Genomic DNA, 17,763 nt, shown 5'->3' on the forward strand with positions numbered 1-17,763 from the left:
TTCTTAACAGAAAAGAATCCTCGGCTGTTCTAAAATGAGCCAGAATCGTCAAAAACACCCCTGGCACAACTTACCTACAGGAATGAAAACATGGCTGGCATTCAATGTGTTAAGTGCAGGTGTGTGGTGATCAGTCCAGAATTAGGTGCAGGTGTGGTGTATAACGTGTGTGCGTGTGTGTACGTGTGTGTGTGTGTGCGCGTGCGTGTGTGTGTGCGCGTGTGTGTGTGTGTGTGTGTGTGTGTGTGTGTGCTTTTGATGACTATAGCCAGCACCCTGCATTGCAGCTTGTCATGCAGTCCATTTACCATTAAGGACATGTCTGTATTACACACATAATCCACCACTTTACATTAAAAGTCTGCCCTGAATGGAGGTGTTTGAACTAATTGGTGTGGGTTGTGCTGTTACAATGGAAGTAAAGTAAAGGTAAAGTCCCACTGATTGTCACACAATGTGTGAAATTTGTTCTCTGCACTTTCGGTCAGGTAAGTCCAGAGATGCCACAGAAAAAGTTTGGGCTCATTCAGGCAAATGGCCTGGGAGGAGATAGCAAAAGTAGGTTTTTGATAAAATTCAAAATGGCGGAAAATCTAGGCACACGCAAATGGGCGTGGCCTATATGGATAGATGCGTATTGATCCAGGGAATACAGCCGAAGTGGAATTTTGATTCTACGCCTCACGGTTCAGAAGATATGGACCATAACGCGAAATGGTCTGTTATAGCGCCACCATCTGGCCGATATGGGTAATTTTTTGTTTCTGAGTAGTGAGGCACATTTACAATCTATGTGCCAAGCAGCCGCCTCTTCGATGGCGATTTTACAGTCAGAAGCCCGAGACACACACACAGAACGGACAGAGATCCCTTCCCCCCAGAGCCGCGCAGCAACGCGCGAACACACACACACACACACACACACACACACACACACACACACACACACACACACACACACACACACACACACACACCGCGGTAGCAAGCCATTCAAGGAAATGGCGACGCGATTTTACAGTAATCCATTCAAGACTTGTCTTGCCTGAGAGCGGCCGCGCACCGGCAGCAGCACACAGAGAGCGGAGAGCGATTTGCAAAATAGATCATAGGTGAAACACACTTTGAAACACCTCAGAAAGGCCAGAATCAACATCTGCCCATCGCCCACGCATTCCCCGGCCCATCTTGACTCGCACAAGGAGCGTCCGCACGCAGGCAAGCAGGCAGGCAGGCACACAGGCAGGCAGCAGCAAAAGCGCTTCTGACACGCCCGCTGTACAGCCAGGAGGAAGGAGGAGAAGACACACGGAGGGAGGAGTTTGAATGAGAGGGGTGTTTCCTGTTGTTATGGAGGAAATTACTGTTCAAAACTATTGTTTAGAATGTCTGACGGTCTTACTGATGCCAAAAATGAATGGTTAAAGTGACTGTTTCACAAAAAGCCATTTATCTCTGAATAAATTTCCAGACGCTGAAACCATGCTGTACTCAACGGCTAATATCTACATAACTACTAACTCTGCAAACTAACTCTTTTAGACAGAGAAAGCACACATTCTATTAGTTATTTTTAGATAATTGCTGTTCATGAATTCTTAACAGAAAAGAATCCTCGGCTGTTCTAAAATGAGCCAGAATCGTCAAAAACACCCCTGGCACAACTTACCTACAGGAATGAAAACATGGCTGGCATTCAATGTGTTAAGTGCAGGTGTGTGGTGATCAGTCCAGAATTAGGTGCAGGTGTGGTGTATAACGTGTGTGCGTGTGTGTACGTGTGTGTGTGTGTGCGCGTGCGTGTGTGTGTGCGCGTGTGTGTGTGTGTGTGTGTGTGTGTGTGTGTGCTTTTGATGACTATAGCCAGCACCCTGCATTGCAGCTTGTCATGCAGTCCATTTACCATTAAGGACATGTCTGTATTACACACATAATCCACCACTTTACATTAAAAGTCTGCCCTGAATGGAGGTGTTTGAACTAATTGGTGTGGGTTGTGCTGTTACAATGGAAGTAAAGTAAAGGTAAAGTCCCACTGATTGTCACACAATGTGTGAAATTTGTTCTCTGCATTTGACCCATCCCCTGGGGGAGCGGTGAGCGGCAGCGTGCGCCGCGCTCGGGAATCATATGGTGATCTAACCCCCCAATTCCAACCTTTGATGCTGAGTGCCAAGCAGGGAGGCAAATGGGTCTCATTTTTATAGTCTTTGCTATGACTCGGCCGGGGATCGAACTCACGACTTCCCAGTCTCAGGGCGGACATTCAGACCACAAGGCCACTGAGCTGGACACATGAGTGACAAGGATAATTCAGATTTAATTCTCTTTTTGGACCTTTCACATCTGAAGACACAATAATGTATTGGAATGTTTTTCCTTTCATATATCTGAAAGAAGGCTCCCAGCAAACACAATTACATCATGATGATGTTCTGATATCATCTTTCAGTGACGTCCAGGACTAGGCCAAATCACAGCCGATTTGGGGATCATTTAGACATCTACACAGGAATGTCAAGAGGACGTCGAAATATGACGTTACCATAAATAGGCATATTCAGTTATTCTGCTATGTACACAGTGTGTATTCAGCAGCGTTATACATAATTATATCCAGATTAACCTTTATTCTACATTTTCAAAAAATAAAACAGTTACCTGGCCGTGGTTTTAACCCAGGACCTCCAGCTTTGGTGTCTGCTACTTTACCCCTACACCATCCTTCCACAGCAATGACAAGGCACGGATATAACCTTATTATGGCATAAACTTGTTTTTATTCAAACGTGGGTGTCAAGTCTTTGTGGATCGGGCATTACTGTGTGACATCTAAACCAACTATGTATTATGCTACAGCAGATGCAGAACCCCAAAACACATTAACCCCACCCAAAATGCTACATTCCAACTTCCAGTAGTAGTAGTAGTAGTAGTAGTAGTAGTAGTAGTAGTAGTAGCAGTAGTAGTAGTTTTTTCAGTTTATTTATATTTAGTAGTAGTAGTGTTGGTAGTAGTGGGAGTGGTAGCAATAGTAGCAGCAGAAGTACTAAGAATAGTAGTAGTAGTAGTAGCAGCAGCGGCAGTAGTAGTGGTGGTTGGCTGTTATAGCGCCACCATCTGGTGGATTGGTGTAATTTTTTCCTCTGAGTAGTGGGTGATGTCTTGAAACTATGTAGAAAGGTGGGTGATGTGGGGCGTATGGTTTCTGAGATCCACACACTTTTAGGGCAGGAAAAGAACAAAAGCAAATACACACAAGTTTAGACATTTATCATTTCAAAACGGTTTCACGTATCCAAAATCCTTTAATAACTTTAGGTCGGGGTAGTCCATAGATAACCCAGAAAAAGTTTCGTGTGATTTGGCCAAACAGTCTAGGAGGAGCTCGCAAAAGTAGGTTTTTGATCAAATTCAAAATGGCGGAAAATCTACCACACAGAAATGGGCGTGGCCTAGTGGGTTAGATACATGATGCTCCAGGGAAACCAGTAGATGTGGAATTTTGATTCTACAGCTCGCAGTTCAGAAGTTATGGACCGACAAACATGAAATTGGCTGTTATAGCGCCACCATCTGGTGGATTGGTGTAATTTTTTTACTCTGAGTAGTGGGTGATGTCGTGAACCTGTGTGGAAAGTTTGGGTGATGGGGGGTGTATGGTTTCTGAGATCCACACACTTTTAGGGCAGGAAAAGAACAAAAGTAAATACACAAAAGTTTAAACATTTATCATTTCAAGACGGTTTCACGTATCCAAATTCTGTGTAAGACTTTCGGTCAGGTAAGTCCAGAGATGCCACAGAAAAAGTTTGGGCTCATTCAGGCAAATGGCCTGGGAGGAGATAGCAAAAGTAGGTTTTTGATAAAATTCAAAATGGCGGAAAATCTAGGCACACGCAAATGGGCGTGGCCTATATGGATAGATGCGTATTGATCCAGGGAATACAGCCGAAGTGGAATTTTGATTCTACGCCTCACGGTTCAGAAGATATGGACCATAACGCGAAATGGTCTGTTATAGCGCCACCATCTGGCCGATATGGGTAATTTTTTGTTTCTGAGTAGTGAGGCACATTTACAATCTATGTGCCCAGTCTGGCTACGCTGAGCATTACAGTTTCTGCTGTACATACAGTTTTACCGGAGAAGAAGAAAAACAACAATAATCGGAACAGATACAATAGGGATCCACGCACTTCGTGCTTGGACCCCTAAATATAGCCGCAAGCGGCGATGCGGGGTCCAAGCTTCCGGTGACTTGGGGGGTGTATGTCAGATAATATAGACACTGAATTGCACATTTAATCAGAATTGGTATGTGCACAAGTGCACAAAGTTTGGTTGAGATTTGGTGACCTGACCGGGTTCAAGCAGTAGTAGCAGTAGTAATAGTAGTGTTAGTGTATATGTGTGTAAGTGTGTATATGTGTGTGTGTATATATGTGTGTGTATATGTGTGAGTATATGTGTGTGTGTGTGTGTGTGTGTATGTGTATATGTGTGTGTGTGTGTGTGTGTGTGTGTGTGTGTGTGTGTGTGTGTGTGTGTGGCGTGTGTGTGTGTGTATAGGTGTATATGTGTGTGGCAATGTGCACTGGAGCTAGCGGCTGAATTACACCAACTAAGGTACAACCTTGCTACAGTGAACATTTAAGCTAGAATCAGGGTGTAAATGACATTTTCAAGTCAACTTGGCATCTCAGGGCTTGTGGAGAGTTTGATTACACCAGGTGAGCAGTATGGAAGCATTCTATGTATTTGTTTTTTCTATGTTTTTGCTCATGGTCAACTTCACTCAGCAGACAGCTCTGTGCCTGTTGTGGTTAGAGTACAGTTCTATCTCTGTGTGTGATGCGTCCAGAGTGCTTTACCCAGTACACCGACTGCATGCAAGTACCGCATAGTACCCCACTTCAAATAAACCAAACTATACCTTTCACAAATCAACTCAATAAGTGTCAAACTAAATGAATGCCTGCTAAACTGTTTTCGGATGTGCGAGATGTGCAAAATAAATAAGCATTGTTTCCGTTTTCGGTGGAGTGTCCCTTTAAGGCCAAAACTAACATCTCAGTTGGCTTTAATTAAAACACAAGATAGGAATACATTTCAAATCACAACACATTGCCGTCACTTCAAATTACCTTCATACCTCCCTTTACATAACATTGAAAATATATTTCAGATTGTGTAAACCTCCCTTTAAACTCACGGATTTGGCTTTTGGAGGTTTCATTCAGCAGGTTTCAAAGATAAGTTGAATTGGATGTTAAAAAACGTTCCCTCTATACTGCCAACTGTCTTGCACCATCTCCATTCATCAGTGATTCAGTGCACCTGGTACAGAGCCTGACCACAGCCCAACTCTGATTGGCTCAGAGTGATGTCAGTCACACTGCAGGATTACAAGCCCGCCAACTTCTGTTTCATGTAAAATACATTGGTGATACATTTTGCAGTGTAAACATTGGTGAACTGGGTTTACAATTATCAAATTATGTGTTCTTAAGTTAAAGCAACTCTGCTCAACATGTGGTAAAAAATCAGCCAGGATGAGCGGTTAATGAGTGTCACACCTATGAACAGGTGAGGGCAATGTGACCCCTCAGCACTGGACCCAGATAAAACCACAAGGAAAGATGGCAGGCACACAGCAGGACAAGGTGCAGGGTGATTTTATTTTCCCAACATCAAAAGTGACAGTGAGGCAATCAGCATGTTGTCTGTGGATAAGAACACAAACAGAATTATTTACCCAAATACACAATGTTAACAAGCAATCCAAATGACATCAAATTAGCAATAAACAAACAATGTAACAATCAATTAAAGCAACAATAAACAATATATTTTAACCATGCTAAAGAAAAAAACATATGCAATTCACCTTTAAGGTCAGCATGAGTTGGACTGGCTCACAGCACCTCTGTAGCAGCAGACTGGGGTTTGGGGCAAGTTTTGCACTTCTTTTATAGCCATAGCTCCACCCATCTCCCCACCCACGTGGCACAATCCACAAGTGAGTGAGTGAGGCACTCTGGGAGATGAAGTACACCAGTGGTGGCCATTTTAGTGTGCGTGTGCGTGTGCGTGTGCGTGTGCAAACAGACAAAATAGTCATAGGAAGTAGTATGTTTAGCAATAAAAAACAATATAACAATCAAACAAACAATAAACAATATATTTTAACCATGGCTAAAGAGAAAAACATATGCAATTCACCTTTAAGATCAGGATGGCTTGGAATGGCAATTCAACAATGGCTAACAAAACTACAACTTACTTAATAATGCATCTGAAGGGAGGATAAACACCAAAGGACTGAAACACCAACACAGCCTCTACTGCAGTAACGGACACACACTGAGTGTAGAGGCTGATTAGCGTCTTAAGTGCAGGTGTGTGGTGATCAGTCCAGAATTAGGTGCAGGTGTGGTGTATATGTGTGTGCGTGTGTGTACGTGTGTGTGTGTGTGCGCGTGTGTGTGTGTGTGCGCGTGTGCGCGTGTGTGTGTGTGTGTGTGTGTGTGTGTGTGTGTGTAGATCCGGTGACCTGACGGTTTCCAAGCAGTACTAGTAGTAGTAGTAGTAGCAGTAGTAGTAATAGTAGTAGTAGTAGTGTTGGTAGTAGTGGGAGTGGTAGCAATAGTAGCAGCCTAAGTACTAAGAATAGTAGTAGTAGTAGTAGCAGCAGCGGCAGTAGTAGTCGTGGTTGGCTGTTATAGCGCCACCATCTGGTGGATTGGTGTAATTTTTTTACTCTGAGTAGTGGGTGATGTCGTGAACCTGTGTCGAAAGTTTGGGTGATGGGGGGTGTATGGTTTCTGAGATCCACACACTTTTAGGGCAGGAAAATAACAAAAGTAAATACACAAAAGTTTAAACATTTATCATTTCAAGACGGTTTCACGTATCCAAATTCTGTGTAAGAGTTTTGGTCAGGTAAGTCCAGAGATTGCACAGAAAAAGTTTAGGCTCATTCAGGCAAATGGCCTGGGAGGAGATAGCAAAAATAGGTTATTGACAAAGTCCAAGATGGCAGAACATCTAGGCACACGCAAATGGGCGTGGCCTATATGGATAGATGCGTATTGATCCAGGGAATACAGCCGAAGTGGAATTTTGATTCTACGCCTCACGGTTCAGCAGTTATGGGCCAATACGTGCAGTCGGCTGTTATAGCGCCACCATCTGGCAATATGGCTCATTTTTTGTCTCGGAGTAGTGGGGCACATTTCCAACCTATGTGCAAGGTCTGGCTACGGTGGCACCTACGGTTTTAGATGTGCATACTGTTTTAGCGGAGAATAATAATAATAAACGGAACAGATACAATAGGGATCCACGCACTTCGTGCTTGGACCCCTAATAATCGGAACAGATACAATAGGGATCCACGCACTTCGTGCTTGGACCCCTAATAATACATTCAACCTATATAGCGCTTTTCTAGGTACTCAAAGTCGCTTTACACACAGAGTAAAATCATTTAATAAGTACAATTGTAATAGTAAAAATATAGCCGCAAGCGGGGATGCGGGGTCCAAGCTTCCGGTGACTTGGGGGGTATATGTCAGATAGTGCACATTTATTCAGACTTGGTATGTGCACAAGTAAACAAAGTTTGGTTGAGATCCGGTGACCTGATGGTTTCCAAGCAGTACTAGTAGTAGTAGTAGTAGCAGTAGTAGTAGTTTTTTCAGTTTATTTATATTTAGTAGTAGTAGTGTTGGTAGTAGTGGGAGTGGTAGCAATAGTAGCAGCAGAAGTACTAAGAATAGTAGTAGTAGTAGTAGCAGCAGCGGCAGTAGTAGTGGTGGTTGGCTGTTATAGCGCCACCATCTGGTGGATTGGTGTAATTTTTTCCTCTGAGTAGTGGGTGATGTCTTGAAACTATGTAGAAAGGTGGGTGATGTGGGGCGTATGGTTTCTGAGATCCACACACTTTTAGGGCAGGAAAAGAACAAAAGCAAATACACACAAGTTTAGACATTTATCATTTCAAAACGGTTTCACGTATCCAAAATCCTTTAATAACTTTAGGTCGGGGTAGTCCATAGATAACCCAGAAAAAGTTTTGTGTGATTTGGCCAAACAGTCTAGGAGGAGCTCGCAAAAGTAGGTTTTTGATAAAATTCAAAATGGCGGAAAATCTACCACACAGAAATGGGCGTGGCCTAGTGGGTTAGATACATGATGCTCCAGGGAAACCAGTAGATGTGGAATTTTGATTCTACAGCTCGCAGTTCAGAAGTTATGGACCGACAAACGTGAAATTGGCTGTTATAGCGCCACCATCTGGTGGATTGGTGTAATTTTTTTACTCTGAGTAGTGGGTGATGTCGTGAACCTGTGTGGAAAGTTTGGGTGATGGGGGGTGTATGGTTTCTGAGATCCACACACTTTTAGGGCAGGAAAAGAACAAAAGTAAATACACAAAAGTTTAAACATTTATCATTTCAAGACGGTTTCACGTATCCAAATTCTGTGTAAGAGTTTTGGTCAGGTAAGTCCAGAGATGCCACAGAAAAAGTTTGGGCTCATTCAGGCAAATGGCCTGGGAGGAGATAGCAAAAATAGGTTATTGAGAGTCCAAGATGGCGGAAAATCTAGCAGACTTAAATGGGCGTGGTCTATATGGATAGATGCGTATTGATCCAGGGAATCCAGCAGATGTGGAATTTTGATTCTACGCCTCACGGTTCAGCAGTTATGGGCCAATACGTGCAGTCGGCTGTTATAGCGCCACCATCTGGCCGATATGGGTAATTTTTTGTTTCTGAGTAGTGAGGCACATTTACAATCTATGTGCCCAGTCTGGCTACGCTGAGCATTACAGTTTCTGCTGTACATACAGTTTTACCAGAGAAGAAGAAAAACAACAATAATCAGAACAGATACAATAGGGATCCACGCACTTCGTGCTTGGACCCCTAATAAATAGAAAATGAGTGATGGGGTTAGCAGGAGAAGGCGAGTGTGAAGAGGTGGGTCTTGAGGGCCTGTTTGAAAGATGGCAGGGTGTTTGCTTGACGGATGTGGATGGCGAGAGTGTTCCAGAGGGAGGGTGCAGCGACTGAGAAGGCCCTGTCGCCCCAGGTCCGGAGCTTGGTCCTGGGGATCTTCAAGCAGTTGGTGTCTCCGGACCTGAGGCTGCGAGTGGGGGCGTGGCGGGGAAGGAGATCGGAGAGGTAGGGGGGGGCAGGTTGTTTAGGGCTTTGTAAGTGGTGAGTAGTATTTTGAAGTTGATCCTATATTTGACTGGGAGCCAGTGGAGGTCATGACGGACAGGGGTGATATGGTCTCGACGGCGGGTGGAGGTGAGGAGTTGTCCCGAGTGTCAGAGATTGTTGCACAGCTGTAGGGAAATTCAGAGAGGACTCCGAGCAGCCGAAGATGGCGAGTTCTGCCTCCGGTTGCAGGGTTATTTTGTAGGCCTTAGAGTACCAGTCAAATATTTTGGTCCAGAACCCCGTCAGTGAAGGGCAGAAGCAGAAGGCATGATATAGTGTGCCCTCTGACACCTGACACCTGTCGCACAGTGGTGAGACAGAAGGGTAGATCCTGTGCAATTTATGCTTGGAGTAGTGAAGACGGTGAATTACTTTAAATTGGATCAGCTGGTGTCTGCTATTAACTGAGCAGAGGTGTACCACAGACAAACTCCTTTTCCATATAATGTGAGATACATCAATACCAAGTTCCCCCTGCCACGCTTCTCTAATCCTCTCAGTAGAGGCTGTGTTGCAGTTGTCAAACAGACATACAAATCTAGAGATAAGGGCCCCTATCGTTGCATCGGCGCTGTTTCTAGGCCGAGCGCCTGGCGCAGCACAAAGATGTGGGCGTGGACCAGCGCACTTGATATCTTGGTCTTGGCGCTAGACGCAGCCTCAACCATTACAACCACGCCTTTTAAGCGTAAAATTATGCACCGTCAGTTCATTGGATAAGTGCAATAAACGAATCGCATGCTTGCCTTTTAAGCTCCATTCCAGTGGCCCAGCAAAACCAGACGAAACCCAAGCCTCTGATCCCCCCCCCCCACCACCTCCCTTCATCCCGTCTGTCTCCATATATCGGCTATTATTCCATATTATGATGCTTCTCAAACCAATCTAACTGCAGTTTAAATACTGCAAGCATGTAAATACGCTACACTATAGCAAGATCAAAGTGAAAATAATGTTCTAAACGCATCGGATAGAAAAAAATATAGCCGGCTGGATGTCATGAGATTAGATGAAATTTGGCCAGAATGATATCGTTTTCTCTCTTCTCCCCCACTGCACGATGCAACATCCTCTGAATGACACCTATCACTTTTACTGGATCTGATTACTTTATTCTATTTTATTTAGCCTACTGGATTTTATTATTGAGTATTTGTATTTTATTTGGCCTATGCTTTCCCCCCCCCACCCCCTGCCCACAGGCTCTGACAAATATGTTCATTCTCAATAAAATCTTCAGTAATCAATCAGACTGGCTTTAAAAGCCAGGGGGTGCCTGGGAGGGGAGCTGCCGGGCCTCGAGCGGCCTGTCGGCGATCCAGGCCGGTTGCGGGAGTGGGCACCGCACACCCCAGGTCCCGGTGGAGGGGAGCGGGAGTGGATGGGAGGATAGCCCTCGCCCTCCGACTCAGTGGTTTCCACTGCTGTAAATAAAATAATTGTATGAGCACTCAATCTGTTTGTCAGTCAGCTCCACTGCTGCACGACCCGCCTGCACGACCACCAGCGCCTCATAGCGCACCAGCGCGGCTCCGCTCCCCGCATCTCCTGCGTGATGCCCGGCGTCCTGTGAGGAGGAGAGGACGGCCCCGTGCAGGGAGAGGAGAACGTAGAGGCCCCTATTAAATTAATCTTTTGCTTTGTCATTGTTTTTCATATTTTATTTAGAATTGTAGCCTAATTAAATATCCCCCTCTCTCTTTCTCATTCTTTCTTGCACTTAATGTAGGCTACACGGCACCTCGGACAGCTCCGCTGCCACAGACGGGGGAAACATTTGGAAATAATTCTAACTACTCTGCTTTGCAAACAGAAAATATAAATACAACAGACAATTCTGTAATGAATAGCTGTAATGAGAGTGGGGTTTGAAGAAGCGCTACACAAAAGTTTCTCCAGTTTCTTTCTCTCTTTCTTTCTCTCTCCCTTTCTCTCACATTAAACGATATACATGCCTATAATGTCAATTATCTGAATGAAATAATAATACATATTAATTAGGAATATTAGTAATATTAGAAGCCTAGCTAATTTCGGGGGGGGGGGGTAATAAAACGTTGAGCTATATTAATACAAAGTTAATATTGCTAATCAAAATGTTCCAAAACGATTTTTTTATACATCAAATATGTGTAGTTAGACAGCTATCCCATTTGAAAAAGATCTGACAGATATAACTCTGCTGCTGTCTGGATGCTGCACATAAATGGGGATTATTATGATAGCCTAAACTAAATAAATGAAACTGTGCATTGCAGCTTCATTCAAAGCCTGAGAAGGGTTGCCACTGCATGCTGTAATCTTCCAATCTTATATTCTATTGTGTTCTAAACTATTTTTTTCTATATATTCTATTCTCCATTCACTATCCTGTCCCCGGCACTGAATAGGCCTGCTTTTCAAAAGCGCAAAGCGCTAAATTTACGCCAGGTCGGAAGATATCAGTAGGCCGGTATTTAGCGCCGACACGCCTAGTCTCGCCCATTCTGGGACTGCGCCACGCCCATTCGGCCTAAAGCGCATTTGGCAGCGTAAAGCCATGTTGATATCGTCCCAAAACAGGCGCAAGGCACGTTTTTTTGCGGTTAAGGCCCGTTTTAGCGCCGAAGGCCTGTGGGAGAATAGGGCCCAAGGTGCTTGGAGTGAGGAGGGCTCAGCAACACATAAAAAAAAGCATGTTCATTTGGGAGATGGTGCGTACCTATTGCGAGAGAGATTATTATTATATCCGAGGAGTCTATTTAACGCACAACAGGCGAGACAGACTGCACATATACTTTATTTTATCTTATTTCTGATAGTAGAACTTCAATCTGGAGGTGGTTTTCCCTCAGTCCTGCTGTCATTTTTAATGAATTAGCTGGGATTCCCGTCTTCCCGAGGCATGCCCTTTCAGACAGACGTCGATTCGGGGCTATGACTACCTCCACTGGCGGAACGAAAGGCGTAAAAAAATTATCCACCACTCTGCATTAGTGACTTTCACACTGGAGGCGGGGCTTACTAATTCGGCAACATTTACTGTTTTCACAGCCTGTGTGAATGGGGCTTCTGTCTCTCTCTCTCTCTCTCTCTAGCCCATCCTAAACATGCAGTGGAATCCGGATTATAACCAGCTCCTAGCCGGTTGGCCTGCATTTTTTAGAAACAATTAGCCGGATTATGCGCACTCCCGCGAGTGCGGATCATGACCATCTGAGCGCCTAGTATTCACTAGGGGTGGGAATCGCTGAGTAGCTCACGATACGATATGGTCACGATACTTGGCCCTCGATAACGGTATTATCATGATACAGCGATTCTGCGATAATCGATATATTGGAAGACGATACATCACGATACCTGTGTAACTGAAGAGAAAAAAATACCCCTAAAAGGCAAGAAGCAGGTATTATGTATTTATTAGCAGAATTGACATGAACTCTCTCAGAGTTCACTCACTCACTCATAACATTTTCGATACCACGGAGGAAAAGTTACACATTAAGTCTTTTTATTATTATTATTAAAACAAGAAAACCTATATAACCTACCTACCTATATAATTTCTAAAAGTAGATATTAATGAGCAAACATTTACGGTAAATTCATGTAGCCTTCAGTATTTATGTTTTTGTTTCAACTACAAACATAAATAAACGTCAACTTGAAACTATGTTTCAACTACCACACACAGCATAATATTTTAGCCTGTTTATTTATTTATTTTTATTTTATTTTTATTTTTTAAAATAAACATATCGATACTTGGTGCCAGTGTATCGATAATGTATCGCAAGTGGAAATATCGCGATACCGTGAGTATCGATATTTTGTCCCACCCCTAGTATTCACCTTATGTAGCCACGCCCATTTGACCCGGTTGTGTGGTCGTTTGACGACTTCCAGCTAAAGAAAAAGAAAATTGCTGGCTGCTCCAATATCATCTAACTCTGAATTAACTAATAATTTTGCCAATTGTATGTAACATACCAAATAAAAGCAAACGGCAATGTCTAAGAATGCAACGCCATGTAACTGGCTCGTTAAGTCTTGCATTCCAGGGAATTACGTTAACGTCTGCGGGTCTTATCCACCTTATTTTTGGCGGCCATTTTTGCCTGATCTGCCTGATGGGTGCTTCTTCCGGGGTGATCCTCCCAGCCTTGTTGCTGACAGCTTGACACCCGTCTGGGCGAACGGAGCAAATCACTAATCAGGTCCAGCTTGGCAAAAATCTCGTTGATAAATATCCCTTTAAGAGCGCAGTGCATTCATGGGTAATCGCCTGCTGTTGCTAATATTAGCCGCTAGTTAGTTATGTTAGCGTTAGTTTGTTGTTTATAACGTGGCTATATTCATAACGTTTTATATCGCGGATGCGTTATTTCGAATCCCACATAGGTTACGCCAAACCCCACATAGGTTACGCTAAAACACACATAGGTTACGCCTCGAATCCCACATAGGTTACGCTAAAACCACCACCGCAAAGCGTGTGGGTTTCAGGACGAAACAGTCTCGAGCCACTATCGTCATCTTTAGAGTACAATATTCCTGGAATGCAAGTTTAACTAAACAGTTACATGTCCTCTGCATTCTACATAAAATTAAGATATTACGGGTTGTTTTATTTGGTATGTTACATACTTATTGGCCAAGTTATGTTCAATTCAGCCAGGGTACAAGGGACTGAGTGTAGGTGGCCATCTTTTCAAATCAAGTAGCCATTTAGGAAATGGCAAGCTGCAACTATAAGTCACGTTAAACCGGACCTTGTACGCACAATTATTTTTTACAGTGGGGCATTCAAAAATAAGGTGGATAGACGTAAGTGGCTCGAGCTGCGCTCGGAGGAGAGAAAACCATCTGAAGCTTTCTTTGTTGGAGTCCAGGTATGTTTTACAAGAAAGTGCTCATCATTGTCGATGATAACGTTATCTGACCTGGCTAACAGTGGATACTCGCTTGCTTGCTGTCTACCGAGCTTAAGTAGTAGGCTACGTTCTTTATTTTACCCCCTGCACTGTCCGCTACAAAAAACATTCTCTTATTTTGCGCCGTGACCGCCGGAAGTGTTAACAGGACCCAGAAGAATTTGGCCCCCTGTAAGGTCTGAACATAAGGTGAATAGGATCCGCATTATTGGAAAAGCAGCTGTTGTTTAACACTGGCAGCTCATGATCCGGATCATGTAGCTGTTATGTCTGAGTGGGCGGGTGGTGGCACTTTACAAACCATTAATGTCCCAGTGATCATTATTTTCATGAATGGACGTAGCGTTAGTTACGTGGCTGGATTATTTGGAAGAGAGCCAAATTATATGAGTAAACAGTAAAAGTTGAATCGTTTCTTTGTCCCCCATCTGCCAGTTTAAAAATGCAACAAGGAGATGATAGCCTACTACTAGAGTTGCGCGATCTTGACCTCAGTCAGATCGTCAATCGCCACCCTTTGACATCGCCAATACAGATGTCATTGCGCAAGCACATGGCTAATTAATATGGACGTTAACATCCATATTAATTAGCCATGTGCTTCAGCTGTGCTCAGGTACTTTGCTAACTTAGCATCGATGCTAGTGGGACTTACCCAGCTATCGTCATTGCCTGCTTACTGCTGCGCTGCTTGCTGGTAATGTTAATCCCATGTCAGAAAAAGTCTCCAGATTTGTCGCTAACGTTAGTCTCTTCTGAGAAAGATTGTCTCCAGGAGGGTCTGAAAAGTTGTCTCGAGTTGGATGCAGCCAAGTATTGTGAGGCAGCCAGCCAGTGTTGTGACTGTGAGCGTCCAAGCTAACACAGCTGCGGAGAGGAGCCTATTTGGTTATGTCGATGAGAGGAGCTGACTGACTGACAGCCTATATCGAGACATAGGCCTAGCCTAACTTTTGTGGGGAGAAATAAATGGAAAACTAGTCAGATATGACTTGAATGCCACTTGTAAAATAAATCACCCACAGTGATTGACGACGGTGCGACCATTATTTTGACTGGGCGGCTTTATGTAACAAAGGCAAGCGCTCATTTTTGGCACATTGCCACCCCTCGTTATTGCCTGAATGGTCAATGGATCCTCCGTTAAAACGGCATGTTTTTGAATGGAGTTTGGTTACAGATTCACTAAAGCTGTTTCCATATCACATTTCTTGTTATCGATACATGCTACCGCACCCCCTCCCCCCGCCCACTGGCAGAGAGAATACGGACCATTTCCAGCTGTTTCTAAACACAGACTCCTCATGTCTAGAAAGGTAAAACCGGAAAATATCCTGCTCTGGCTAGCCGGACATGCTCCAGACTTCATGTTTAGAAGAGGCTTCTCTCTCTCTCTCTCTCTCTCTCTCTCTCACACACACACACACTCACACACAGGGATAGCGGAACGCATCTGAACTTGGGGGGGCCGGGGGGTGTGTCGGGGGGGCGTGCCCCCCCCCCCCCCCCCCCCCACACACACACACACACACGTCTGTGAACCACCATCATTGATTATTATTATTATCATCATATAAAGATTTTGGTCGTTTGAAGCCAGATTCATATAGGAATATCTCATTTTAAATTAACATTAGGATTAGACGGTTGTGATGTCAGTATTCAGTCTTAACAATCATATATTTGCTCCTTTTCTCACTCACTCCTATGTCACCACCTGCTCACACTGCAGGGTTTGAGATTCAACTTTTTTTTTATCACCAGCCAATATGGCTGCTAGATTTTAAAGTTACGAGCCAATTAATTTCAACTAGCCAAAATGTTTTTCTTGAAATAAACCAGAATATGAGTGCGACTGGGTTTTACAGCAAGGCTATTCAACTAAATTGTTCAGGGGGCCACATTGTCAGAAACCTAAGGGACTGGGGGCCGGACCGTGGACCGTTCCCCGAGCCAGTACACTTGACACAATGTGCCACCATATTTTCGCAGCCGCGCTGGAACTATTATTAAGTAGGGGGTGCTGTAAGGAATGGAATCTCGGCAGTGTCGAAGAAAATTTTATGTTTTTTGGACTTTTATCCATATTTAGAAGAATATTTAATTTTAAATTAACATTAGGATTATACTGTTGTGATGTCATTATTCAGTATCTTTTCCTTTTCTATTATTAGTATTAGTATTAGTATTAAATACTGAGTATCTCATGAAAAACTATTAATATTGCATCTTTTGTGTTTAGCTACGTCTCACAGCAGGCCCGGCTCCAGAACCAAATTACAGAGGGGGCCTGCCCCTAGCTTGGGGGGGCCAAGCTACCCAAGGGGGGTCCGGGGGGATTCTCCCCCGGAAGAAGATTTTGTACATTTTAAAGTAAAATTCGTCAACCTGGTGCATTTGAGAGCAAAATGAAGAGGCTAAATCTATGAAGAACTACACACATCTCTAATGTGTTGTGACTTTACAAATAATTAGGCCTAAACAATTAATATTAAATGTATTTACACATTGTGCACAAATTGCATTCATTGTGACAAATTTACAATAGTTAATATCCAGCCAGAATCATTGCAAATGGAGGTTCAAAGTAACAGTTAGCAATAGCATTCAGTTAATCAATGCCTAATGACAGCCAGATTCCGTTTTAAACTTTAAAACGGAAAAACGTTTTTAGCACACACAAAAAAAAAAAAAAAAAAATTGAATGGGGGGGCCAGTTTAGGGAATGGGGGGGCCCGGCCCGGTCAGGCCCCCCTCCAACGCCGGGCCTGTCTCACAGCATTGTAACATTGTAGTGCAGCAAGAAAGGAAAACTACTGTAAACATTTGAACCATATTTCTTGTTTAGAACCTATAGCTAGCAACATCGCCATCTCCTGAAAAACATTAATATTGCACCTTTCTTGTGGCTACATCACAGCATCTACTGAAAAACATTTATAGTGGATCTGACTTGTTTAGTTCACTTTAGATTCACATCACATCTGAAAAACAACCAGTCGAGTGTAATAAGTAAATGAGGTTTAATTGTAAAAAAAAATCTAAAAAATATATATATATTTTTTTTTGGGGGAACTGAAATGTACCGGGCCCGTGTGGCCCGAGCGGTTCCGCGATCCCTGCTCACACACACACACACACACACACACACACACACACACACACACACACACACACACACACACACACACACACACACACACACACACACACACACACACACACACACACACACACACACACACACACACACACACACACACACACACACACACAGACCCAGGCTGACCAGCTGGTGTGTGGTGGTTCAGGCAGTGCAGGACTTCCACAGCCAGGTGTCCAGTGTGGTGGTCCAGGTTCTAGACCAGTACCAGGACCTGTTCGGACCTGGAGCCAAGCCACTAGACCCCGAGAGCCAGGAGCAGCGCAGGGCTCACCTACTGGGAGAGCTCAACTGCACTGGGAAGTACTTTGCCTTCAAGGAGCAGATGAAGGTGAGAGGAGACGGAACATCAAAGGTCCTTGGGTGGGTTCCAGGGGGTCCCCAGCAAATGAATTACGGTATTAAACGTCACCATTATTTTATTTGCAAGAAGTTAATTGTCGAATGT

At 43.8% G+C, this 17,763-nt stretch overlaps 1 protein-coding gene across 1 annotated transcript in view; it reads left to right on the forward strand.

Annotated features, from left to right (window-relative positions):
• The window catches only part of LOC310789804 (cilia- and flagella-associated protein 70-like), a gene marked incomplete at its 5' end in the record, with an annotated part of 125,897 nt that overhangs the window by 73,042 nt on the left and 35,092 nt on the right, over positions 1-17,763 (forward strand). Inside the window, one exon of the mRNA XM_083651483.1 lies at positions 17,464-17,646. Within this exon, the coding sequence (XP_083507609.1) occupies positions 17,464-17,646 (183 nt within the window). The remainder of the gene's footprint in view (positions 1-17,463; positions 17,647-17,763) is intronic.

This window comes from Poromitra crassiceps, assembly GCF_964638095.1.
Source record: "Poromitra crassiceps genome assembly, chromosome: 1".
Lineage (NCBI taxonomy): Eukaryota > Metazoa > Chordata > Actinopteri > Beryciformes > Melamphaidae > Poromitra > Poromitra crassiceps.